This window comes from Corvus hawaiiensis, chromosome 9 (assembly GCF_020740725.1).
Source record: "Corvus hawaiiensis isolate bCorHaw1 chromosome 9, bCorHaw1.pri.cur, whole genome shotgun sequence".
NCBI lineage: Eukaryota > Metazoa > Chordata > Aves > Passeriformes > Corvidae > Corvus > Corvus hawaiiensis.
The window spans coordinates 19,019,361-19,046,648 of NC_063221.1; the positions used below are offsets into that span (position 1 = coordinate 19,019,361).

A 27,288-nucleotide genomic window follows, 5' to 3' on the forward strand; every position below is an offset into this window, starting at 1 on the left:
TAATAGATGTAGATATATATATATCTATATCTATATATATATATATATAGATATATATAGATATAGATAGATAGATATATATGTATCTATATATATATATGTGTGTGTGTGTGTAGATATATATATATATATCTACACACATATATGTACTTCAAAATGTGTATTACTACCTATATGCTTAAATACTGTGAGATGGGTATTTGCTGAATATGCTGAAAGAGTCTTCTGGAGTGAATATGTGACCTGCAAAATCCTAACTAGGGTGAGATGACAATAATAAAACTCTCTTTCCTGTAGCAGTCAAGAATCATTAATTGATAACATTATATTTTAAATTTAGGTTCTGATTTTCCAGTAGCTCATAGCCTGCTCTTATTTAAGATACAAGACACAATTCTGAAATAGAAAATGTGAGCTTCAACCCTGAATTGAGCAAAAGTGGGTGTAGTTTTAATAATTTATTTAATCCTTTGGCATTAAAATCTTTGTTAAGTCCTATTTTTTAGAAAATAAATTGGATAATGGGTGGTTCGACTCAAGACATTTCTAAGTTAGTTCTTTTGAGAGCTGCATAATTTTCTTATCCTATAACTTATTTCCCATGAGTGTTTCACTTCCAGTAATAAATACAGCCTTGACAGCCTTTTAGCTGAGATTAATTCCTAACATGTTATTCTTCTGCTTAATATAATAACACCTGGTTTGCAAAGAGGCAAATACAAAAGCTAGAAAAAAATTCCTATGAAGAGGTTTCTGATTCCTCTTTCAGAGAATTGTTAATCTCAGCACATGCATGACCTTGGAATTGAGGAAAGACAGAATATGCAAGAGTGTAAGGTGGACCAGGATCATCATTATACTGGTCCACAAGAAAGCTTTCAGGCAAGCTTTCGAACTACAGAAGACAGCTAATGTCCAAGTGGCTTTCCTAATAAAAGAGGGAACAAAACCAGCTAGATATGAAATAAAGTGAGATTATCTGAGATTTTGTTTATGCTTCATAGTAATACAGTAATGATACATTGCTAATTTATAGATAGGCATACTTACAATGCCAAAAACATATTCCAGTAAATAGCTAAATAAAGGATTACTGTTGCTGTAATTCTATAGAAACTGCATTTTAATAATTTCTCAAAAATGTAGTGTGTGTGCCTGAAAAGAACAGGAGGTTATGGATTTTAGGTTTATTTGCTTAGTAGCTATGTAGTTAATCAAAGAACATCAGCATACCACTGGGATGTTACACAATTAACTAATTTGCACTTTAAAAATAACATCTTAGTTTTAGACACATTACTAGCTTGAACTGTATGTTTAAGGAGCTGACTAATCTTACAGTAAGTGAGATTTAAAAAGAAGTGAGCTGCATTACCTCAGTAGCCTAGTACCCAAATTCCACAACATTTATATAGTTGATGTCTTTTTACAAAATACCTTCAAGAACATACAAACAAATGCTCTGAAATTCTCTTCTACATACACTAGAGAGCTGCTGTAGACTTTACAGATGTTAGTCACGTCATCTTCTTAAATTCCTGATTTTCTGGACTGGAGAATTAAAGCTGAATGAATCTTCTTCTGTGTCAGTTCCGCTCTCAGTGCTCGTAAGTCAGATGCTGCCTGCTTTCTCATCTGCAAAAGAACCCATAATTTAAGGAATGGCAATTTAAGGAAGCTTTTTTTGGAGCTGACATGCATATAGGTTTATATAACTAAGACTGATATTTTATACAGGATGGCTGAATACAGGATACATCTTTCATCTTTAAAATTTTACATGTCTAATTAGATAGCATAGTTCTAGCACTTCTTTGTTCTATACTTTGCCTTGATGTTTTTGAGACAACTGCAAAGTTAAATTGTTCTTTCCACTCCTTGCTAGACAATGGAGAAGTCATAATGAATACACCCACCCTGGAGTACCCAGTAAACAGGGGTATGGGCAATCTCTGTGATGTAGAACACTCCTATTTCAGAGCTGGAAAGCTACCCAGTATGAAGGCCTGTACTACATCTTCCTTCCAGAAAGTGTCATAGGCAGCACTGATATGGAATAAAGCTGATGGAGAGGTCTGCCATCTGCTTGGATAGGGTTTTTTTTTTTTTATTTTGGTTGGTTGGTTGGGTTTTTTTCCCTTTAAACAATTTTTTTTCTTTTGCCATGGTCTATTTATTGCTGATCAATGCCTCACCACATCAGGTATATTTCTTCAATTACCTTTTGAATGAAATGGGAATTTTATGAACAAGATTATGAACGTTAGATTATATAGTACATTGAGTATCTAAGTTGTTTGGATGCCTTACATTCCAAATCATCTGATATCTGGTGTTCTGGGGTAATTTGGCTCGAGTGATGAAGTTACAACACCTAACACCTTAAAACTAACAGTGTAAAACAAGAACTGTTTAGCAAATATTTACTATATTTTATATTATTTAAAAGAATATTTATTTATTTTAAATATATAAAATATAATTATATATTAAATAGAAAAGTATAACATAATACATATTTAAATATTTATTATATTTCAGCAAATATAATCCAATAATTTGTAAGTTCTAGTTTTTTTAACATATTGTCACATTTTGACTGTTCTAATTAAAAGGCGAAGTACCTTAATTTCTATTATGAGTTTCATTTTTGTATCATCTAGCTTCTTCCTCAGCTGATCGAGTTCATGCTGCACTGTAGCAATCTGGATGATTGTGTAATTCTGTGTGAAACAACAAAACTTGAAGTGCAGCATTAGTGCATCTCTTCCCTCATTGGGTGCTACTTCACTACTCAGAAACAACCCTCTAACCTGTTTCCAACTCCCTGCTTTCCCACCTGCCTGATGCCTGCCTGGCCAGCACGTTGCTCATGAGGAGTGAGGAGCACCCTTGTGCTCAGCCTAACAGCTCATTAAATCCTGGCTACCTTCTCTGGGTGCTGGCCAGTGCAGAACTGCTGTAGGAATGTTACCTTGTGCCTATCCCTTCATATAAAGCCTCTTTGTGCCCAGTCAGGGAGACCTAAAAAACCCCACCCCTGATATGGCCCTCACAAGGAGCAATAACCTGTCTGAACATAGCCAGTAATGCAATGTCAACCCTATTCATATTTTTATCTTGTAGATATTTCAAGATAGCTCAAATAATACACATTTGTATATAATGTACACTCTTAGATTGTACATACATGCACCTTTCAGATGCAAGAAGGGGACATTTATTCTTCCTAGACTAGCTTCAATTTTGCCAACAGACTTGCTTCCATTAATGCATTTAGAAAATTAGCAGACAACTGTTGGAAAGGGTGTTTCCCCTTTTTCTTTTATCTTTTCTTTTTTAATCCCTCTCTGAACTTCCTATGAAATGCACAGTTGCACAATAGTTGAAGTACAACGACTTCAAAAGCTACAGAAACGTTTCTTGTCCTCCAAACATTCATTACTTCCGTGTATGAAATTTGGAATGATGGGAACAAAGTAGAGCTGAACTATTCATTGACTATACTGAACAGAAGGTGGTATTGTTACAAAAAGGTACCAACAGAAAGCAGAAAGAAACAAGTGCTCAGACTCAAGCACTTCTGCAGTCTTTTTGAGACAAATGGCCTGAAGAAATTCTGTCCCTCAAATCACTGAGCTAAAGCTAGTTTACAAGTCATTGGTTGGCGATAAATTTGTTTCTTTACTTTATATTTTATACAAAAACCCCTCAGACTGTGTAAAAAGAGATAATAAAATAATACAAGCAAGTACCTTGGAGTTTGTTGTATTGTTTTGTCGTTGTCGGCTAGCTCTGGCTTCCAATTGCAAGAGCAATTTCTGGTGGTAAAGCTCTAAATCTTGCCGCAGTTTATTTAAAGTGTCCTCCAGTGAAACTGTAGCTTTCTTAGTTTCAAAGTACTTCTTTTTCCATTCCTCACGAACTGCACAGGAAAACAGTAATAGTGTGTTCACTCTTGTTCACCTTACCATAAGGTCTGCTGAAGACAGTCACGACCAGCTCACCTCACAAGCTTCAGCTGGCCAATGTACACATTGAAACATGGCAGTAGGTTTCTTTAAAATAAACATTTAGTGAAAAAATCTTCATTAAAATTACATTCACCATAAATGCAACTGAATTTTCACACAAACATCTGCAACAAAAGGCTCTATCTGTCCAGTGGGATAAAACACAGGGTTCAAACCCCAAGTTTTATTCAGCCTGGCTGTTCTGCAGGTTCTGCTGCATGTTTAAGTGCTCCTGGCTGGTGAAGACTGGTATGCCCAGCACAGTCTGAATTCCATAGCTCTACTGTAGCAGAAAATGTAGCATTGGAGATTCAGGCAAAATTTATGCTCTTCATGGCCAGAGATTTTGAACAGCTTCATTTTATACTGACATCCCAAATTATGGGAAACAGTTTACACTTCACTATGGTTCCTCCCATGTTGTTAATGTGCTGTCAAGAGCTGGCACATAAATACCCCTGTATGCGTTGTGGCAGTCTATGGCCACTGCATACCTGCAGTGTCTTAAATGAATCCCTTCTTTCGAGGCATACTTCATGGAACCAGGATGACTGAAACATTCCCAAAAGAACTTGGCTGTTGGAGGACTCTACACCATGTAACTGAGAGTGCCTGCCAGCATGGCAGCCTTAGGAGGATATCAAATACAGACTGGATGGCTGTTCCTGCAGAAAATGCTCTTTCCTTAGTACCTTGTAAAGAAACATGCTTGCTACGTGCCCTTGCTTATGAAACTCTACAGGTTTGAGAAAAAAAATTTCAGAGGTACAGACACTTCTTAAAGAACCTGCAGAAGCTGTTTGAATCCTTGTGAAATATTCTTTATTTTACCTAACTGGATAACATAATTTAAGACAATGCAGGAGCCATTTAGGGCTTATCTCTAGCTTGCATTGCAGCTCCATGCTACTACAGAGTTCTTCAAGTACCCAAGTTTGGGGTTTTTTAAATACAGCTTCCCCATGCTGTGGAGTGCAGTGCAGCCATGTCCTTAGAGAATAACTGAAAGAATTGGCTTGATGTCTCCTTTCAATGAGCTACAAGTAATATTTAAGATTCCTAATGACATAGCTATTTTTAAGCAAAAAGAGAAAGATCTCAAAACATCAAAATGATTAAATCTCATCTCTGTATAACCAGGATGTGACTTAGGGAAGATAGCTTTAAGTATAAACTTGAAAATAATTTAACGAAGGAAATTTGTGTAAGATTTTAATGAGATTTGACCTTGTTAAAAACCAAGCTTTGTCAAGCTTGTCACAACAGGCTTGTAACTTCCATGTCGTAAGCTGAATCCCATGAGATGGGAAGAACAAAAATTATTATGCTGCAATTTACCTGAAGCTCTATCAACACAGTATAAGCCTCTGTAAGCACCAGCCAAAGGCAGGATTAGAATATGTCAGCTGCCCTGGGCCTCAGAGAGAAGCAGCCTGCAGTAGCTCTCTGAACACTGCACGTCCATGAGACACAACTTGAATAGTTTATGAAAGCCAGAATAATCTTAACTTTATAAAATATACCACCAAAAAAAAGTGGAAGGAAACACTGCAACCATGAATTTTTCTAGCATGCTATTACACAAAATGAGTCTTCTTGGAGCTATTGGTTAGCAAACTGCTCTCTCTGTAATTAAGCTCACTGACAAGGAGACAAATATTTTCCCATTGGTTTCAGTGTAATTTCTCAATCATTCCAAATTCCAAAATAAATTAAAAGTGTACCATGGTATCTCCTCAGCTTATTTTGTTCCAGCAGCCCTTTAGCTTTTTTGATCAGCTCTTCTCTAGATTTTTCCATGTGCCTTCTGTCTTTCTTCATTTGTTGCAATTGTTCTGCCATCTTGTTTTCTAAAGATATTACAATTCTATTTAGCAAGCATCTGAATACTCTAAGTACCAAGGATCAGTCAAGATTTTTGTAAGGCACTCATCACAAATCATGCCAAAAGCTCTGTCAGAACAAGCAGTAGAAACAACTTCATTTTAATCGGGTTTCATTTTAATCGGGTGTCATTTTAATCTAACTTTTCAACATGGCTGGTGCTTTAGAAAAAGGGAGAAATCTATCACTCATCCAGGCATTCACACACATACACACAGACAAACATCCTTCTATATGTTTAGACAATGTATCACTAAAACTATGTAATCAAGAAACGTATTCACTCCATACATTGCAAACTCTTGCCAATGTCCAGCTGGCAGGACAATATCTCAGACTTTCACTAGTCTGCAACAAGAGGTCAAACACTTAACTTCTCACTATCCTCCTCCTCAGCAACACTACTTCTGGTTTTCTTTGCTACATTCTCACTTGAGCCTGCAGTATTTCATCTGATCTCCCTCCTTTTCTCCTTCAATCTACAACTCCACAAGCTGGGTTTTCTAGTGCTGGGAACCTGCCAAGTGCAAGGACAGCCCATGCAATCATAAATACCTGGAATTTTCTAACCATAAATTAAAATTCATAACAATACTGAGAATGAATGTATGTACAAATCCTTTCATAAAGTAGGTATTTACATCTTCATTGACTCTTCAGTCTTGATTAAATGTTCACTTCCTTGCAATTTCTTGGAATCATGTACTCACTTGCTGCCTGAATTACAGGAACTTGAACTGGATTTACAGTAAGCGCCAAAAAAGGTGGACTAGGAGGTGAAATATACTCTTTTGGACAAGTAAGATGATTTTGCTTGTTTTCATCTGCCTATAGAGTCAAAAGACGCAACTGTAAGTACATAACCATAATCCTGAATAGTTACATTAGACATATGCCCTGAAAGTGGCCTGAGTGAATGGGAGGGCTGAATTTGAATTCTGCAGGTAGGCTTTTTTATTCTGTTACCAGTACACATGATTACTAAATTACAAACAGCTGGACTTCTGCAAACAAAACGAGAACACTGAACACTTACATCACAGAGAACATACAGACAAAACCATAGATTATTGCTAACTGTTCTTGTCCATGTTCATAACCCCACAATTTACTGACATTCCCATGCAAGACCAGGAACTCAGGGCCTTAAAACAGCCACCTGATTAATTGATTATGAAATCAAAAACTGCTGATTTCTAAACTAGAATTTGTAATTGCAAATTTCAATTGTTTAGAAATATAGTTAATATTCACTAGAAAATCTGCTAAGTAGCAGTGCATGAATTAACTTTTCTCAATTATTCTCAAATCTTTCATACTTATAATGAGTCACCTGTCTTACAAAATTAGACTGTTTCTAGGTGGAGGACTATATCTATTGCTCAAGATTACTAGGAGTGTTACCTTGAAAAACATACCTGATTATCCAGTTTTTCACCAAGATCAGCTCTAGTCTTCTTAGTTCTGTTTTGCTGCAATCTAAGGTAAAATCCAAAAAGCAAGTGAAAATTCACTGAATGAAATGGTTTTTTCCCTCCTTTAATTTATTTAAAGTCTGTAAAGTAAGTCTGTATTGGTGAATTAATATTATCCATTATTTTAGAAGATTCATTATTTGCTAACCTTTGTTTTTTGTGGACATAATCTGTAGTTTGGTCTTCCATTATTTCAAAAATTTCAGCATCCTGTGTTCTGTTTCTTCTTAATTTGGTTTCTTTTTGGTGCTCACTGTTTTCTATGTTTGTTAGTTCTGTGACAGGATAGTGATGAAAAAAATATATTGATTACACTTGCAAAAATCAGGTTGGTTTGACTGTCAATGACTGGACTTTCCAACCTATATTGGAAATTCAGTGAATTAACACAGCAAGTGGTGTTATCTCTATGATTTGGAAATGTTCCATGAATAACAGAAGAAAGAAATAAAGAAAAAAAAAGGGTATTTTTGTTATAAGAATTTGTACCTGACTAATTCTGGTGATTAGACATATGTATCAACTATAGAAGAGTGGTTATATCAGCACACAGTGATAATGAAGGACTTACAAGGTAGAACTACATCTCTTTGAAAGATATTATTATTTTAAAACCAGAATATTGTTCTGATAGTGCTATTCCAGCTCACGCTTTAATTACAGATTTCTTAAAACTTAGCTTTACTTTGCTAGCTTTCTAGAACTCTTGCTTTAGCAAAAAGACAACAATAAACATTTGTACCCTTTTGATACTTAATGTGATTTTGGAGTCTTTGGTTATCCTGGCCTTGTTCATCACCATGGTTTACATGAGTAAGAGCAGTTCCTTTGGATTTGTCATTCCACTTAGGAGCATCACAGTCTTCTTGATCTTGGCTGAGATGATTCTGCTCAGAGCTCTGTAACACCAGGTCACACTTTCCAGACTCCTGATCTGCAGGATTTGAATGACTTGGTGTGAAGAAAGGTCCATCAGATCCACTTTGATCTGCATAATAATTGATAATATGAAACAGATATTATTTTATTGTAAATGTTAACCGTGATAATTATTTTTCTTCTCATTCATCATCCTCCTTCACTACACTGGTTAAGCTTACCTTTTTCTCCAAACTGGTTTTCTTGAATGCTGTTGTTATTGTCTTGCTTATTGTTTGTGTGTGAAACTGGAACAGGTTCTTTCTCACCCCATTCCACAGGACTGGGCACTTCCAGACTTTCTACCTGACATCTGCTTTGTACACTTTCTAAAAATGGTTTGCTTTTTTCAGGTTTCTGTTGGCAAAGACTGGATAATCTTGATCCAAGACCAAACCTATTAGCTTCTTCAATAAAGTGATGTTTTTGTTGAGTCGATGATGGTAATGGATAAACATCTTCAAAATACCCCACTCCAGGTAATAAATACAATTCAGGATAAAGTGCCTGAAAATACACAGCATATTCATCAGACAGGACAAAAGAGAGGAGGTGCAATGTAAAGTTTCTGAAAAGGTACCTTACAAGCCATTCAATACTTACATAAGGAGGAGCAAATGACTTCAGTTCCAGCTCTGTTTCCTGCTTTGCTTTCACCTCAGAAGATAAAATATGGAAACATAAAAAATACAATACTTCTTTTATCCATCATGTTGCATGTGACATATATATTCTACTGACATTTTTACATGCTGTATTTTTTCATAACCAGCACTATAATCTCTAGTAACCTTATGGGGAAAAATAATCTTAGAATACAATTATATTTTCTGACATAGTTCTGAAACTTTGTCTATTTTTCAAAATCTTAATCAGACCCAAAAGATTACATGCATATACTGAATATTTTTTTTTATCCTTTACCCTTTCTCTTATGGTTCAAAGGATCTTATCCAACAGTCACAGGAAAAGAACGTTTTCAACTTTCTTTATCAAAAGTTGCTTCAAGCTGAATCTGGACAGAAATGCTGAGTCTCACATAATTTTCTCTATTCACCTAATACAGAACCGCAAAATATTTAATGTATATGGAAAAAAATCTAATATTATCCTACGTCTTCTTGTATTTATCATTTTCCTTCATATTCTTTGTGACATACACTTCCACATTTCAACAGTTGTCCTAAAAACAAAGTCTAAAATAGTCGATGTGTATTCGAAAGATGTGCTCCAACGTAAGGAAAAGAAAAGAATCTGAACTTACATCTAAATCATTGTATTGAATTAAACACACAGGTTACATGCAAAAAAGGAAGAGCAAATGAACATGACTTTGGTTTATGTTTGTCTTTTCATTTAAAAGACCCCTGCTTGCAAATAGAGCACAGCTCTTAGTTCTGCTTACATTGTTAGAGTTGTGAAACAGAAGACTGAGAGAGAGAACACTCAACAAATATTTAATCATGGAGATGTAATTCAGTGAGGTTACCATGACCCTAAACAACAAATAAACCAGTTGGTTTATTGCTTTACACTTTGTTATAAATTTAAACATCAAGCAACAGTAAGCACCTCAAAGTAAACCTGTACCTTTAATTTGTCTCTAAATCTTCATGTAGATTACCAGTATCTTTAATTCTCTATTAACATAAAACATTTTATTCATCTGCTGACATTATAAAGGAGGCTGAAAAATTTCTCCATTTATCTCCAAACTATGTGGGCAAGAAAATACACCATCTTACTTATTATCATCATCCAGTTAAAAAGACCTGAATTCATTGAAAACATAAGCATACTTTCCAATTTAGATTGTACCACAGTCTTTTAAGTTTCTTTTCATGTCTTTCCACCTAGTTTTAGCATATTACTTAGTATTTATTCTAGTCTTCTGTGAGAGAATTATCACTATTTCAGTGATAATTCATCTAGAAATGAAATAAGAATGGCACCAAATTTCCTGCTTGTAGTTAATTTCCAAATCCATGAGAAACAGGTGAAATGAAACATGGAAAAAGTACTCCATACTTACAAAAATTACTTAAATCTTTGTGTATTACATCAACAAACTTTCTGTTGGACTAATTTTCAAGTTCATTTAATCTTAAGCTATAATTTGTAAGATATAAATATACATATAGAATCAATGTGAGGAACAGTTATGATTCACCCATGCAGGGGTTTTATTACTTGCATCTCAGGCTATATTATTGGACTAAACAGTGGAAAATCCAGAGAAGTTTCCATTCAGAGAATGATGTCTTAAATGCTTTTGGGCAGGTCACAGCAGCAGCCATTAGAGGAACTCTGACTGAGCTTCCATTGCTAATTCATCAACTGCCATATTCCCAACCATATGCAGGTAATAATGAACTTACGAGTTTGGGGTTTTTTGTAATGTAACCAGATTTATCATATTTAATCCATGGATTTATCAATACTAGCATCTTTTCACTGGATGGCAACTAATTACACCTTGCTTTAAAGGGTATTGCTAATATAACTGTCCAGCTGTGCCTTTGCACTTGGGGAAGTAGATGTGCTCTGACAAGAGCTTATGCTGCAGCATGTTTAGAAGAAGTGCTAACAGTGCTCCTAAAGTTATCTCTACTTTATGTGATATTATCTCATCTACAGGAATGAAATATCTCCTTTACATTATAAAACAGAAGAGTGCTCAAGAAAAAAAAAATATTAACTTACCACTACTAGTTTTTTCCCAATGCATTTTAAAAATTTGAATTTATCTGCAACTATCACTCCACCCAGGTATTCTCCAAGCTTCTCCCGCAGCACTCTTAATGTGATGTGAGGAGACACCCTAGAATGTTGTCATTCATTAATACATCTGTAAGATCAAATAATGATGGCTAGTTAGTAGGAGGGGGAAGATAATGCTCTATACGTGCTGGCTTGCACAGACAGAATGACCAAAACTAGGAGCTATGTCCTAGAACTGAACCCAGTTACACCAGAGAGCCTTGGCGTGGCAGTCATAACACTGCACTGTAAGGGCTGTCATAACATTAACTAGCAATACTCACATTCTATAAGCCTCATACAAAGGGAGAATATGGAAGCAGACAAAATTTGAAAGTTACTTCTTCAGAATGCTGTTGCTCATCTGCAGATGAGTAACAACAACATTGGAAACTACAGTTGTGCACTTCCATATAAGTGACAAAGTGTCATGGGGCTGGTTCAGGACTGTTGAACATTCCCTTCAAGCACCCAGGGCCAGAGGAGCCTTCATCACTCTCCACTTTAAGCAGCAGGCACATTCCTTTGCTTTTGTCTTCTCCAACACAAATTTATAGTTGGGTGTGTGCATGTGTGTATGCAAATGTATTTTAAATAAAAACCAAACACTGCAGTGTGAACATTTCCACTGTGATTTGAGAATGCTGACACAAATATGAATTGCATCATTTAATGTACTACTTGAAAGTATGCAAATATTAAAGTAATGAGCTCAGTAGAAAAATCACTACAGAATAAAAAGCATCTCTGCACGATAAATCCAAATATGCCAGAGGCACACCAAAGCTCTGCAGCACAGCATAGGCAATGCTAATTGTTCTCTGCTGCCATATAAGATAAACCAGAGAACAAATTCAGGCCCGAGACTGTTAATCACCCACACTGATTAAGTGGTAGGATGATTATGGTCCAGGCAGCTCTCACTCCTCCAGCAATGCACAGACATAGCTTGGGGGACAGCACATGCCTTTCCCAGCAAACTGTATAGTCAAGAACCTGCCATGTCTTCCATTTGAACAGGTCTTCAACACTAACCTGTCAAGGTTTGTTTGCACTGGCAAGCAGCCCTATAGGCCTTCAGTTCACACCTCAAGTACATAATAAAAACAGTCATTTTCATCTCATGAACACAATACTTCAGTGGGCTACAATGCTTCCCTTGTATTATTTCAAACACCCTGGACTTAGAGGACCCTTCTTAAGAAGGAGCACAGGCATGCAGCAGAGGAGACCAAAGTCTGCACAGAGGACACATCTAGGCCACACGACATAGTTCCTGTACATTTGGCTCCTGCTTATTTCTTCCCCAGCCATCGTTTCGCCCACATTTGCTGCAGATATTGTCCTTAACATCCTTTATTTTAACTGTATAAAGACAAATGTGGATGATGGATACATATATCAACACACATCCTTACATGACTTATGTGAGGCACATGGGTGATCTGTAATTCAAATATCCCTCATTTACAACAATTTCTTCAAGCTGATGTCTCAGAGAAGATATGCCCCTTGAGTGGTCTTCTGAAACCAAATAAATGCAAGCTCTTTCAGAGGCAATTCTAACACTGCACACCCTTCACTGATAAGGCCTGTCCAAATCGGCAAGCAAACCTAAAATTAAGGCATTTATGAACAGCAGGGAAAACATCTAAGTATCTACAATGCATAATGAGAGAAAAGTATCTAGGTACCCAGATCCTGAGATATTCAGCAGAAAATTATCTAAAAATTATTTGCCAGTGCAGCTGCTAGGAAAATACAAAAATATTAGTCTGTCACTTGCTGCCACTGGCTGGCAGAAAACAGTCACATAAGAGTCACTTCCTTCAGGGTGTCCCTTTAAAAGTAATTTAAAAGAGTTCATTGTAACTTTAAAAGAGTTCATTGCATCTCATCTAGAAATAATAAAAGTTTAGCTTCTGTGGTGAGGAATGAGGAATTAAAAAAAAAAAAGCTCACAGAGGCTGAGAAATCAAGTTCATAGGACCAAGAACTCAGGGCCACGGACAATTACACCCTTAATATCTTCTTCTAACTTCACAGCTAATGGAAGTGGCCGGTACTTTGACCTAGGAATCCTTTGTAAGGCTGACTCAGACAGTATTAGGATTGTCAAGCTGACTGAACAACAGAGCTATGAACAATGTCCAAGCCATAGGAGTACCAGCAAGGCTGCCATTCCCTCTCTTGGATTATAATAGAAGAAGATTTTAAAAATATTTTTTGTTTTTAAACACAGGGATTCACTGACCAGGTGCTAGTTATTGTTAATGCTAATGTACTGCAGCATTGCATAGTACCCATAGAATAATTAATTAGCAAGTATCTAAGAGTCATTAGCAAAAAACAATACCCAGGCAAATATAAACCCACTGAAATCAGTGAGGATCCTAATTTAATTTGATGCCTCAGTGAAATAAATTTGCACTAGATATTATAGGGCAGTGACAGATGTCCATGACATGAAATGAAGTTACCACTTCAGACGTGTTCTGCACCTCTGCTGCTGACTAGAACAGCATGAAATGGGTATATGCACTTATTTTGTCTGATTTTGAGCAGCCTTTCAACAAAAGCAGCTGTGAGAATGAATATATTCTGCACTACATGCTCATACCTGACCACTGTCAGTCTTTTCAGCTACACTGTATATTGTCTTAAGTGGATAAAACAAGACTCAATTTAAATTAATTAAAACCTCTATTCCCTGCAGTTTAAGCTGAATTGACAGGTTTTGCACAGGTGTAGACAAGGTGCATGTAAAAGCTCCGTTTCAACACACGTCTTTACTTTACTTGATCTACAACTTCTTACCACACCAGATACACACAGATTTTGAGAGTAAAGTGTTTAGGAGTATAAATAAAACTTTCAAAGTTATGAAAGATTAAAAATGCAACTCTCTGTGCCAGATTTGAACCTAGGACTGGGAGCCAGGGTATTCCTTCACTAAGTCCTTTAAACAGCTACCTGAGAGCACACATAGCACATGGTGCTGTGCACAGCCTTTCACTGCTCAAGAAGAAAGAGGAAATGCTGCTGGTTCATGGGCTGTAATGCTTCCCCTTGAGAAACAAGGCTTCAGCTCTTTCTCTGGACTGAGAGGGCTCAGATCATCACATCCCTGTTCCCAGGAACTGACAGGCTATCCTGTCTTCACCAAGCCACTGTCTCGAAGCTGACCTCTTGCCCAAAAGAATTCCAGCTTTTGATAATCAGTCTCAAGGAGACAGAAAGATATGATTTTACAATATAAATTATTCTGCAGAAATACTAGCACTGCTCTGGAAGTGCTTTTCAATGGTCTAAGGGAGCTAAGCCCAATACAGTACAAATGAACATAATGTTAGTTATGGTCACCACTTACCCTCCAGAAATTTAATTAGGCATCAAGTTTCTGCTGACAGATGTAACTGTGCTCTCTAGAGCAACAGTTGGACTGAAAGACTGAAGGACCTACCACATACATGAAACCTAAGACTGCACTTACCTTATAAATCCAGCTGAGATGAATTTGCTAGTAAGAGCTACAGGAACTGTATTCAGCTTGAAGTTCCACACTTCTGCTGGGACATAAAAAACATGAAGCTCCATCAGCTAAAAAAAAGGAACAGATGTGAATGTATTACAATCCTCTTCCTATACACTTTGTTTTGTATAGGTGGACTTCTAGTTTGTGTTGGCAGGAATGGTTCCTTTGATATTAGCACAGGGACCAGAACAGTGAGGCCCTGTCTCACAGTGATGACTAGATAGTGAGAACAGTGACAGCAGAGCAAATTGTGACTGAATGCCAGCTGACAGCATCAAAATAACTCACATTAGAACAAGCTCCACAATGGAAGTGAGATAATAGAGAGCCTGTGCTACTGCTATGTATCACTGTGACAGCAATGGAGAGATCTTACCAAAAACAGTTGATACTCTGGACAGTGTCATGACTACGAGTATCCCTCAGCTGAAATCCTACCTTTGTTCATCTCATTAAAAATGCAAAGCCCTGAAAGCTTGATTCAAACAGCACCACAACTTGATCTTGTCATCAAGGAAAAAAAATTCAAAATGTTTCTGACTGTTGTTAATAATATTAGCTACCTTGAAAACACAAAAATGCTCCTGCTAATGTCTGCAAAAAGAATAACTAAGTTGGCTCTGAGCAAGGTTCATTTAGACTGTGTTTGGACCTGTGGTAGTTGTTGCACTACTAATTTTCAGGTCTTGATATTTTTAGTAAAAATCAGATAGTATTGACAACGATGATACACCTCCCTATAACTAGAAGTCATGTAAATAAGCTATATTAAATATTTCTGCAAGTGTTGAGTGATTTAATGTTAACTAGAAAATAATTATTTCTATATATACTATTTTAAAAGCACAATTTTTTTTTCCCTCTCAGGTCTTCTAGAACCTTACTTTAATAAATTTTTATTTTTATTTGTGAAATCTAAAAAATCTTTATGGAAAAGTACAAAAACTCTCACCTGTGATGTTCGAGGTCTCATTTGACTGAATGACATGTTGGTCCCTCTGTTTGACCACAGCAAATGCCAGGTGGGCTTTCTAATTTTCTTTTTGATTGAAGCATTCTCTAAGAGCCAGTTTCATTATAATCTGTTATGAGAGAAGTTACTCCATAAATATCCTTTATTTTCATTTACTGTTCTTCATTCCACTTGTGAAATGGAAGTTGTGTCTATGGTGAAGCAGAAAGCTTCCAGCTAACTGCAAACAGAATCAACCACACCTTCTACACAAGTGAGTATCACCTAAGTAACTGGGGGAATTGCTAAATCACAGCCCTGCGGCTCTAAGAGATCTGCCCTAGAGCACGTCCTCTTAACATTTTCTCCCCTTTCATAAAAATAGTTTGGTAGTATATAATTTTCTACACAGTCCCACTGTTCTCCTAAAGACACAGACCTAAGTCCCCACAAAATGATATTCTTGCAGGGCCTGGCTCTGATAAAGTGACAATTATTGTGAACTGCAACAAACAACACATTGTGCCGGCCAAACGCAGTGCTCCAAGGAAATGTGACTGTGCTGAGCAACCGTGTCAGAAAAATACCTCCATCAATTATAAACCATGGTTCTGTCCTAACACTGTTATAGAATCATGGAATGATTTGGGTTGGAAGGGACCTTTGTAGGTCAGCTAGTCCAACCCCCTGCAGTGAGCAGGGACAGCTCCCGCTTGGCCAGGTTGTCCAGACTCCAAGTCCAATCTGACCTTGAATGTTTCCAGGGATGGGGCATCTCCTACCTCTCTGGTCAACCCGTTCCAGGCTTTTACCACTGTTTGTGTAAAAAACTTCTTCCTTTTAACACTAATCAACCATCTTTTAGTTTAAATTCCCCCTGTCCTATTGCAACAGGCCCTGCTAAAAGGATTGCTTCCATCTTTCTCTTTTTGTTAGGAGTTTCCTTGGTATTCTCATTTTTGAAGGCTGTTCCAGCCCCCCTGAGGTTACAAACCTCCTCTGGATTTTCAGCCTGCTGAACTCCCTTGCTGTTCTGATCTCCTCAACAGGAATCTCTCTCCTCCTCCTGCCTCTACCCCAGCTACTTCTAATTCACCTGTTCTTGAGCACGAGTGACCAGACTTTCCAAGCGACCTTCCAGGTCTCACCCTGGCACTGTGGAATTAAGATTTCCTCATGTCTGTGGGAAGCACCTACTCAGCCAGGGCCTGTGTCTTTACTTGCAAGCTCCCACAAATGGCCTGAGTGTAAGACCCCGTCACGCCTCCGGTCATTCCCAGCCAAAGGCAGGGTTCCTGCCGCTGGTCCTGCCTACACGGAGAATGCTGCACTTTGCAGTACCTCATGTCACCCCATGCTCCAGGCTTCACCGCCATCCCCGGGCACTTTCTGCACTGACCTAGGACTAGTAAATTGATCCTCCAAGCTACAGTCAACACTCAAACTGCTAGCAAGAGCAAAGTTAGGCACTTTATTCATTGTACCTCAAAATAACCTCCAAACTTGGAACTCACTGGATATTATCACCAAGATTCGCCACCTTGGTGTGAATGTAGCCTCCTCTTTCAGTCCCCATTACCAATGCGCGGCGGCGCGGGTTGTTTCTGCGCCCGCAGACGGTGCCCCGTCCCGGGCACACGGAGCGGCCCCGCCCGCCTCGGCCCCGGGTGCGCAGGCGCCGCGGTCCGGGAGTTGTAGCCGCGCCGGGAAGTTGTGCTGCGAGTGCCGAGCCGAGTCCGCCGCCAACCCCGCCATGTCGGGCTCCTCCAACGTGGCGGCCATGAAGAAGGTGGTGCAGCAGCTGCGCCTGGAGGCGAGTGTGACCCGCGTGAAGGTGAGCGCGGAGCCGCGACGGGACGGGACGGGGCGGACGCGCCGCCATTTCACCGCCCCGGGGCCGCGCTCGCCGCGCTGGGGCCGGGCCGGGGCCGCCGGCAGCGACCCGCCCCGCCCCGCGGACCCGGCTGGGTGGTGGCGCCCGGGCTTCTCCCGGGGCTCTGTCGGGGTTCCCCGGCCGAGGCGAGCCCGGAACAGCAGCGCCGCCGGGTCCCCTCCGCCGCCGCCCCTGCCCAGGCTTGGCCGCTCGCTCCCCGCAGCCCCTCGGGCTCCGGGGTCGTTCCCCGGCCGAAGCGCTCCCCCGGGCGATGGACGCGGCCCGCGCTGCCCGTTCGGGATGAGGAGCGCCCTTCCGTCGGGCTCTGGGGAGAGGCGGCCCGAGCCGGGGCGTACAACGGGCTGGGCTGGCCCCAGCACGGCAAAATGGAGATGTCGGTGCCAGGCACACGAAGTGCATTGAACTTGTGCCGTGCCGGGCGACACTGCGCCCGGCACGGCAGAGAAACGCTGGGCAAACTGCAGATACGAAGTGCCAGTGGAAGAGGCAACTTTTTGAAACTTTGATCGTTCTATTTTATGAGTTCAGAGTTACAGCAAAGAAAAGCAAGACAAAGAATTTTTCACTGTTCAGTTTTTAGGAAGCATGCCAAAAACCCCATATAAGGGTGCTCAGAACCCCATTATCTCATCATAAGGATGGCTTTCCAAGGGAGGATGAAATGCCAGTTCAGTCGAGTAGAACATGTTAAACCATAGACAGTATTTTTGAATTGTTTATGCTAGAACTAGGATCTTTGTATATGTAATAAAGCCATCTCCAAGATACTGCTCGTGTGTCACCCTTCATACTTAGAAGTTTAACATGGAAATTGAAACATCCAAGTTAGTTTTCATTGTTACATTGTTCAACTTCTTGTCTTTAAGAAACAAAAAAACTACAATGAAACATTGTATAAAATCTGCATAAACTGTATTCCAGAATCATTCCATAGTATTCTTTCTACTTTTCAGTGTTGTTACATCCTCAGTAAAGAGTGTTCAGTGAATTCTAATACCAGCTTTTATTATAACTAGGTTTCTCAAGCTGCAGCTGACTTGAAGCAATTCTGCCTGCAGAATGCGCAACATGATCCCCTACTGACGGGAGTATCATCAAGTACAAATCCATTCAGACCCCAGAAAGTTTGTTCGTTTTTGTAATTATGTGAACTACTTCAGTATCTTTCAGTGGTAAGTTCTTGAATTACAATTCATAAACTCTTTTGTCATTTAAATAAGACAGGCTGTATGAAAGGCACTCAGAAACATTCGACTTGTGCACCTGGTGTTGGTCTAGATCCCCATTTTTGGTCCCTTCTCCTCTTTTCTGGTCACAGCTCTGTACTGGGCTGTCCATAAGTATTATGAGTAGCACTTTGCTGTTGCATAGCTTCCACCTGTTTCTGTACCCGTAGCAAAGTAGTGAGCTGCTATTCGGACTAACCAAGCTGTACAGTAATTGTGCTGTATCTTCCTCTCTGTAAGGGTATTATTTCCCTTTTCTCACATAGAATTAATCACCTGACAGCATATGTGGTGAATCCTGATTGTGGCAGATAAAACAGACTTTAGAAGTTTAAGAACTAAAGAACAGTTCCAAAAACAGATTAGTGGTGGTGGTCCACAAGAAGAGCACTGACCACTGCAGAGGGGAGATGCCCTCTATGCCAAAAGAAATAAGTATATACTTTAAAAAAAGTATTTAGTTTTAAAAGCCCATACTCCACTCAAGTAAGCTACTACAGGGGTAGCAGTTTAAATAACTAGAAACAGTGGAATACTCATTTGGATTTTCATTCCAAAACTTTCATAGGTTCATTAGCACTACTGCTATCACCAGGAAGACTGCTCACTCATCTGGCATTTTGGTGATTAGATTTTAGGCTAACCTCTTTAGAAAGGTGAATTTTAGATCCAGAATAGTTTCACCTAAACTCTGAGAGTCACAATAACTTGGTTATTTTGACCGCAGTAAATGCATGATAATTTTACCATGTTCCCTCTTCCTGTTGCTGGTTGATTTGGATCTGTTGGAGATGAGAGCACAGACGTTATTTCAAAGCACCTGATACATATTTAACAGTAGTTCACAATCCTTAGGAATCTCATAGTGAGTCTTAACCTTGAAAAATTCTGGTTGTGTAGCTGACTTATATCATCCAAAGAACTGTAATTTATACTGTGCTGTAAGGCAGCTTTATAGAAAGGTGACCACAGTCTGATTGTTAAAATTGTTCTCCCCTCAAGCAGACTGTAGAAGAGTTCCAGATGTGTGTACTAGCATGAATAACCATGTTTAAAGACCAGAGTAGTAACAGTATGGAAGTAGATCCTTAACTATTTAACAAACAGAAACACTTCCCACATTGTTTTGAGCAGTGAATTACAGCAGTATAACTGAAATGTGCTTTAGAGTTCTTGTAGCTTTTAGAGGTACTTCTATTGTGAATTTTCGCCAACTACTGTTATTTTAAAAATACTCTTGAATGCTACGCTAGTGTAGCTTCATCTATAAGCACTAATCCAAGGACAGAATTAGATAATTGTAAGCATTATAGACTGATAACTTATACAAAGCTAAATAAACTGTACTTAATCAGTGACACATAAAATTCCCCACGAAGGTTTGCCAAGGTGAAGTAATTCCCGGATTCCTTGGTGGGGACACCAGGAAACAATGTTTCCTCTGTCTCACAACACACGTGCATACACAAGGCATAAAAGGCTTTATATGTTCTTTCTCAGGTACAGCCTTTGGAATGGAACTCTTGTTTATATTTTAGTTACACTACCTATATGTGAAACTCCTTCACTTTGCAGTATCTGTTGCAGGCACTTCCTGAAAAGAGGTGGTTTCTTAGTCATAATTCCTTGTATTTTCTTGATGAGCCAATAGTGTTCATGTTTGCCCAGTCAGCACCACCTCACTGAAGAGGAAGTGTAATCTGTAAGTTACACAACAAATTCCCTGCTTTTCAAAGGCAAAATAGATACCTGGTGTTCTGGCAAGCACAAAGTGACCGGGAACAATGTTTTCTATCCTTACACTTAGCAGTTTGGTTTCCAGGAGACACTAAGCTTCAGTTCTTTTGTAAGAGCTTTGATTATCTTATTGTGTCTTTGGGGATGGCTTCATTAAAGGTTTATTTTTTAAACTAATATTTTATAAAAGAGCTGTGGAAAAAGAGGATATTTTTTCGTAACTAGTTGTCCATAGCATACTCTGAACATATGTGTTCTTAGAGTTGCTTCATTTAGCAGCGATACCTTTCTAACTAGATTTTGGTTTTGTTTTTCAGATCTTTTAGCATCTTTTCCTACCTGCTGATGTGTATATGGGCAGAGTGCCTCAAGGAGTGGCCTGGTTTGAAGTCTGTACAAAAGCTTAGCTTTAATGTGCCAAATCTAACTCTAAAAAGTGCTACTGTCGTCAAACTTCTTACCATCTACCTCTCCAGATGAACTGTATGCTAGTTACATATTTCTGTTTCATAAGGGAATCAGTTTTATATGCCAAGCAAAAAATAAAAGTGTCTTGACTTAGTCTGGTCTTGAAATTACTGTAAGAATTTGATTGACTTCTGGGTATGGTGGCACCTCACAGTCAGTGCATCACTCTGTAGCAGCTGGAGAGCAGAGAAAGGAGTGTAAATATTGTGCTGCTGCAAGTCTGCCTGGGGTTAACAGTCCTACAGAACAATGAGACTCCAGCAGTACCATACTTAGAAGCATAACAGAAATAGAACAGAAAAAAATTTTGGACTGTTTATAGTTCAGCTATACAGCTGTCCCATATCATAGACATCAAATAAAGACAGAGTAAATTATTCTTTATCTTAAAAAGTAATTCTACCCTAGGAGGTAACTTACTCTATGAGCCTTCTTATTCATTAGGTAAATATGAAAAAGCACTTACAGCTGTATATGAAAAGAAAGTAACTCAAAGAAAACTTGACCTTTTAGCTGCCATTGAATGTGCCAACTTAAGGCAAAACAGTAGTTTATATGCAGATAATACCAACTCGAGTGTAGCTGTGAGGCTGAAGAAGCATTTTTAAAATTTTAATGGGGAAAGCCCTGCTCAGAGACCTCACATAGTCACTGAGCAGCATTTTTAGATGATAGCTTTATGTACTTCTTGTAAGGAGGTTTTACGAATTCTTTCCCATTTGTCTTTGTTTACTTTCAACTGCTCTGGGCACATACACTTTTTGTCAATATGGTATTTACAAAAGAGATACCTGAGTTATGCATATTGTTTTTGTAACTTGAGCAACACACCTCTTTTATGCAAAATGCTAATGAAATAAAATATCATGGATTTCATGGATTGCATACTGCCTTCTCCATGTTCTCTGGATAGGAGAACTTTTTTGGAAAACTATGCCCATACTGTCAGGGAACAGCATACTGTAAGTTAGAAATAAGTTTTAAATATTTATCTCTTACCTGATTAACTGAACATGTCTGGGTTAATGGAAAAAAATAAAACGAAACTGTAAAACTAGAAATACTTTATTTTGAAAACTTCTTTAACCAACATATTTACTGTCTTTGATGTTGTGAAGCATAATCTGTTTCTACAGAACAGCAGCACTTCTGGCAAATCCTTAGTGATAGCTACATGACAGGTTGTTCAAACATGGCCATAGTTTTTCCTCCTAAACTGGAAAAAGTCACTGTCCTTGTCATGTTGGCTACAAACAGGAAGAAAGGCACATCCTACTTGATCTGCTGCTGTAGAAAATTTTAATGTTTGCTGTTTGTCTTTTTGCAGACAGATACTGTTCAGCATCATTATCATTAGTTAGGAGTCCAAGATCAGCCATAGTTGAAAGCAGCTGCTGTATTCCTGGTCACCCACAATTGGCAGATTTCACTTATAAGTGGAATTTTCTTCTACTTGTGTCCATTTCTCGACGCTGAAATTTAAAAGAAAAGTTGTTTACCAGGAAGTTAATGCAGGATACAAACAAGGATGACCACTCCATTTTATAGCAGGGTGGACAGTGAAATGTAGTTATGGTATAGTAGAGTTGCAAATTAAGTAGTCATGGTATATTGATATTTCATCATCCTTGCTATTTTTATTTTTGACTTGGATTACAGCAGAATGTTTCTGCTTTGCATGTTTCTCAAAATATACCTCTAAAAACTTTAGTTAGACACTTCCACACTGAGAACTGCATTTACACTGCTTTTCTAGGGTAAGATTTTTTTGTACATTTCATGTCAGGTTTAGTCTCCCCAAGCAGGACTTTCATCATTATTAAGACATACCTTATGAATCCACTCATATTCTCCAAATTTGGAATCAAAGGTTCCTTTTTGAAGTGACCTCAGCTTTAATGTAAAACGTGGCCCCAGTTCTTGAATTCCCACTTTCTTTTCACTCTTGAAGATGTATCTTGGGGAAGAAAAGAATTAAAATTAGGAATTAAGTTACAAGAGTATTCTCTCTCACTTGTAAATGAGTTTTGTGGAAAACATCACCTGTGGAATCTGAAAAAGATGTAGTCTCTCTGGTTGTGAAATGTAGCTACTTGTCTTCCAATGAACTGAGGATCGTGTGGGAAGAGAGCAGCAAACATGCGGCCAATGGAATGGCCGAGCCGCGTTGTGAAATTGTTCAGGATCACTTCAGGGACGTGTTCTGTGGGCTCCTTCCCTTTTCGCTGAAATGAAAGTAATAAGAATGCAAAGAACAGAGTGAATGCAAAAGGATTTTAATGTATTATCAAAGAAGTGTTTGAAATAGGAAGACAGGGCTGATAACATGCCCTAATAATTTTTTCAAACACAACTTCATAAGTAAAGGAGCAGCTGGTAAGATAAGGATCTTTGGTTCAATAATATAAATTAAATGAAAAAGCACAAGTAATTTTACATTTCTCTCTCCTGCACCAATTCTTACTCTTGGCAGAACCTGTTACAGCAGATAATCCACTCTACCTATCATAGGTGTATTCCCTCTGTACTCACACCAACTAAGGGTATATGGGACTGAGAATATATGGGCTTCTTTAATAAAAACTGATTAGAGAATACATACATCAAAGAAGAAAACACACTTTACTGCAAATTCCTTAGGGCTACGTAAGCAGGGCTAAGTAAGCAATACTACAGAAGAGGTAACAGGGCTGTAAGAAGAACTATGTTTTATTCAATAATACAGCTAATGAAACCTTTTATACTGCTGATTTTATATACCCTATTGTGTGTATGCTAGACATGGGGTATTTCCTATTGATAAAGTTATCATCTGCTATTTAATGACATTTTAAAAATACTTGTCAGACTTACATTATAAAATACTTGGCAGTTAAAGAAATTCAGCAAATAAGCTTGAAAATGGAAATATGCTGCTTATGAAGTATACACTAATCCTTAGCCTCCTGTTAGCTTACCAGAAAAACACCTTTACAAGATCAGCTGAATTATATCAAAATGCAGTTTTGACAGTTGAAGTAGACTGGATGTATTTATCATTGCCCAACTGATGACCCACTTTTCAAATTTTTTTTGAGTCTCACCTTTATTTCTTTACGCAAACGCACACTACTCATTCTAAAATGAGCGGTTGGACCATCAGGCAGATGACTTAAAACAAGACCATCTGTGCACGAAGTTAAAAAAAAAGGCTGGTAACACTGAACACGTAATTTACAGAGGAACAGTCTTTGGAAAATGCGGTATTACATGAGATTTAGATCCATAATCTATGCCCAAGGTTTTGTTAAATTTTCAGACATACATTCCCAAACTAGTTAACTAGCCTTCTCAAGTATGTCCGTTACATTTTGTTTCAATTGCTAACAAGAGTTATCCTCTATTGCTTTCTCCCTTACGAATTAGTAATGTTTTATCTTGTCAGAAAAATAAAATGGATCTTCCTGGTCAGAAAAATTTGTTAATTAATCAAACTGTTAAATTTACTGAAATAATAACAGTGCTTATCCATGCATTACAAAAAAAAAAAGTCCCAACTATCTACACACTCCCAGTTCCATTAGCCATGAGACACTCAAGTTGGAACTGATTTTTAGCTCTGTAATTTGCACTGTGAAGAGAAAGAAAACAGAATAAAGTAGGTCTCTGATGCACGCTACAGAATTGTTTTCTTTCCCTGATAAACACACAAAAGGATACTTGGTATTTTGCGATCTTCATTAATGACAATTAAATCCGTGAAGTCCCTCGCAATGCACTGTGGAATGATTCTTTTCAAAGCCAGTCCTCTTCGATAGTAGACGTGTGAGTTGGGTATAACAGTAGCCAGCTGCTCACAGAATCTCACTGTTCTCTGCAAAACATGGGAGTTAAATGGCAATGTGCAGAATTCAGCACTGAATTCAGTTATCAGGAGAACAGGGGGTTGGTCATTCCAATTACCCTCCCTGAGCATACATTACTTCCAGTATATCTGTAAAGATTTGAAGATATTCAATTACTTCATTCGGTTAGTGCAAAAACATTCACTGGCAGTAAAGACTGCAGCACACCAGAGATATATATTTTTAAGGACTTTTTTTCCCCCCTCCCTCCATCACAGAAAAGCAGGAAAATGCAAAAAGCATAATCTCCACGCTCACTATTTATTAAAGACACTGGTTTACAAAAAGTTCACGGCATCTCAAAATAAAATACAACTATTTCTTCAGGAACTCATGTCTTGAGTTTTCAGCTGAACTGTTTGAGGTGTATTTTTTCTTATTTTTAAAGCAATTTCTTTTTGCCAGTAGTCTCTCCAATCAGGCAATGCTGATCATTTCAATATAAGAACACATGCACAGGGTTGGTTTTTTGTTATGGAGGAAACAAACAATGCTAGAGAAACCAACAGATTACATACACATACAAGGTTATTGTTGGGCACTAAATAAAATGACAAAAAAAAATCCATGCAAATGCTATTATTTTCAGTTTTAATGTACCAATCATAGTACATTAATCAAACCCTGGTATCTAATAATCAGTTGGTTGCTCAGAACTTTCCAAGTAAAACATACATACCCCACGAGGTCGGTCTGATGTTGTAATAAGAATTTTGGGAACTGTCTGTCTATTGAAGTATGGTGCAAATTCATCAGTTGCTTCATCAAAAGCAACCTGGAAGAACAGAAGCCTTGTTAAATCCACCATGTACGAAATAACTGATGAGCAATTATTCAATCTGATCTAAATTTCAATTCACAAGATCTATTCTGTAATTAATCATCCAAAGGTGTGTGGGTTTTATGTTTTTAAGAACCTAGTGTGATGAACATGGGCAGCTTTTACTACCAATATCAGTAATGCAAAAGGCAATTATTTCATATAGATAATGAAAAATGACACCACCTCTTAAACCCATCATGTGTAAAAAGTAATTCATCAACAGATTAACGGGAAAGTGGTGAATGTTCAGTTTCATCAATCAGTTTATGTCCCTTCTTAGAAAAAAAAATGGTCAACTTAATAGCACATGCAGAAATTAAAGCAGTTACCTCTTCATCATTGGGATCTACAGTGGTTTCATCATACACTCGCTGATTTTCAATAGTCTTTGGTATGGCTTTTGGAGGTGCCTAAAATACATAAAGTTTATTAACATAACACATTCACGTAATTATTAAATGCATTGCAAACACCACATTCAAACTACCACAATATTGTGTATATTTCTACACAGAATTGGATGTAGTATTTCTTTGATGCCACTTTTAAAAAAGAAGTTTGATTAAAAATATGCACAGGTATTGGGACACCAGAGAACACCAGATGGACAGAAGCACCACTAGAACAGTGTCACTTTTCAAAACAAAACAAAAATAGAGGGGAATTTTCTATCCACTTTTATTTCTTCCATGAAAGAAAAGGATTCTGCTTTCAACAGCAACACTTTTTAACCTTCATATCTACAATTTAATGACTAACAGCCTTTCATGTTTACCCTGTTAACTTACACTACTCTTGTGAGACTTGTAATACAGGAACTTGCATCTGACTATCTTCAATCAGTTCAGAAAAGAAAGCAAAACCTTTGTTCACGACTAGGCTTGGAATCCAGCAGGTAACTGGTCTGAGCACGGTTTGGTCAGATTTGATTGTTTTAATTTATACAAATTACTATTAGAGTATAATTCGTAATAATGTCAACACAAATGCCATAGCAATCACATCAGAAACAACTTTTCAAGAGTGGCCTGCTTTTATGTCATCAGTTTAAAACTCAGTCTGCCTGTTTGCAGCATCGTTTAACACAGGAACAACAATGTTTCTGAAATCAGCTGTTTGATACCTCTGCTAGACAACAGTACCTCTGAAGGCTACCACAGCCAGCGAGCACAGAGCGCATACAATCATGGAATGGTTTGGCTGCAAAGGACCTTTAAAGACCATCTAGCCCTTACTTTGTCTCCGAGGGCCTCTCGCTCCTTCCTCCGCTTCTTCTTGAGGGCCAACTTCTCCTGCGGGCAGAGGGACAGCGCTCCGTTAGCCAGACACGCCAGACCCGGGCCTCCCCCGCCCCCCGGCAACAGCCCGCCCCACCTTCCTCTGCTGCTGCTTCCAGCGAAGGAACATGAAGTGCCGCCGCTGCTTGTTCTTGATCTCGGACACGCTGAAGGTGGGCGGGAAGAGCACCCGCTGCGGGGCGGACGGGTCGGTGCCATCGCCCGGCACGGGGCCGCTGCCATCGCCCGCCATGGCGCTGCTGCCGCGGGGCGGGGCCGGCCCCTCACCCTTGGCCTCTGCCCCGCCGGGCGGCGCCGCGCATGCGCAGGGAGCCGGGCCGGCGGGGCTGGGGGCGGCTCCGGTCAGGGCGGCGCGAAGTGCCGGGATGGTGCTCGCAGGGCCACGGAATGTGCTGAGCTGGAGAGACCCACCAACATCACC

The 27,288-nt window shown here is 38.7% G+C and overlaps 3 protein-coding genes across 6 annotated transcripts; 1 reads left to right on the plus strand and 2 right to left on the minus strand.

Moving 5' to 3' along the window:
- Positions 1–307: 307 nt before the first annotated feature.
- Positions 308–17,233, minus strand: SPATA1 (spermatogenesis associated 1). 4 transcript variants are annotated; one of them, XM_048312459.1, is made up of 14 exons: positions 17,052–17,233; positions 15,538–15,667; positions 14,544–14,650; positions 10,994–11,111; positions 8,894–8,947; positions 8,473–8,797; positions 8,130–8,360; positions 7,521–7,647; positions 7,316–7,376; positions 6,608–6,725; positions 5,738–5,863; positions 3,756–3,925; positions 2,625–2,723; positions 308–1,635 (listed from the first exon to the last, which is right to left on the minus strand). In XM_048312459.1, the coding sequence occupies exons 2-14, from the start codon at positions 15,571–15,573 to the stop codon at positions 1,531–1,533; spliced, it is 1,677 nt and encodes a 558-aa protein (XP_048168416.1). In that variant the 5' UTR covers positions 15,574–15,667; positions 17,052–17,233; the 3' UTR covers positions 308–1,530. The 4 variants fall into 4 exon arrangements, with proteins under 4 accessions (XP_048168416.1, XP_048168412.1, XP_048168413.1 ...); XM_048312455.1 differs by having other exon boundaries at positions 8,115–8,360; XM_048312456.1 differs by having other exon boundaries at positions 8,115–8,360; positions 17,022–17,233.
- GNG5 (G protein subunit gamma 5) lies at positions 17,183–21,738 on the plus strand. The gene is made up of 3 exons (XM_048312463.1): positions 17,183–17,371; positions 18,448–18,603; positions 20,712–21,738. The coding sequence occupies exons 1-2, from the start codon at positions 17,291–17,293 to the stop codon at positions 18,571–18,573; spliced, it is 207 nt and encodes a 68-aa protein (XP_048168420.1). The 5' UTR covers positions 17,183–17,290; the 3' UTR covers positions 18,574–18,603; positions 20,712–21,738.
- Positions 21,739–21,909: 171 nt separating this feature from the next.
- On the minus strand, positions 21,910–27,138 carry RPF1 (ribosome production factor 1 homolog). Its single transcript, XM_048312462.1, has 9 exons — positions 26,944–27,138; positions 26,805–26,861; positions 25,899–25,979; positions 25,426–25,521; positions 24,562–24,715; positions 23,946–24,028; positions 22,906–23,087; positions 22,693–22,819; positions 21,910–22,334 (listed from the first exon to the last, which is right to left on the minus strand). Exons 1-9 carry the CDS (start codon positions 27,097–27,099, stop codon positions 22,293–22,295), a joined length of 978 nt encoding a protein of 325 aa, XP_048168419.1. The 5' UTR covers positions 27,100–27,138; the 3' UTR covers positions 21,910–22,292.
- Between the last annotated feature and the right edge of the window lie 150 nt (positions 27,139–27,288).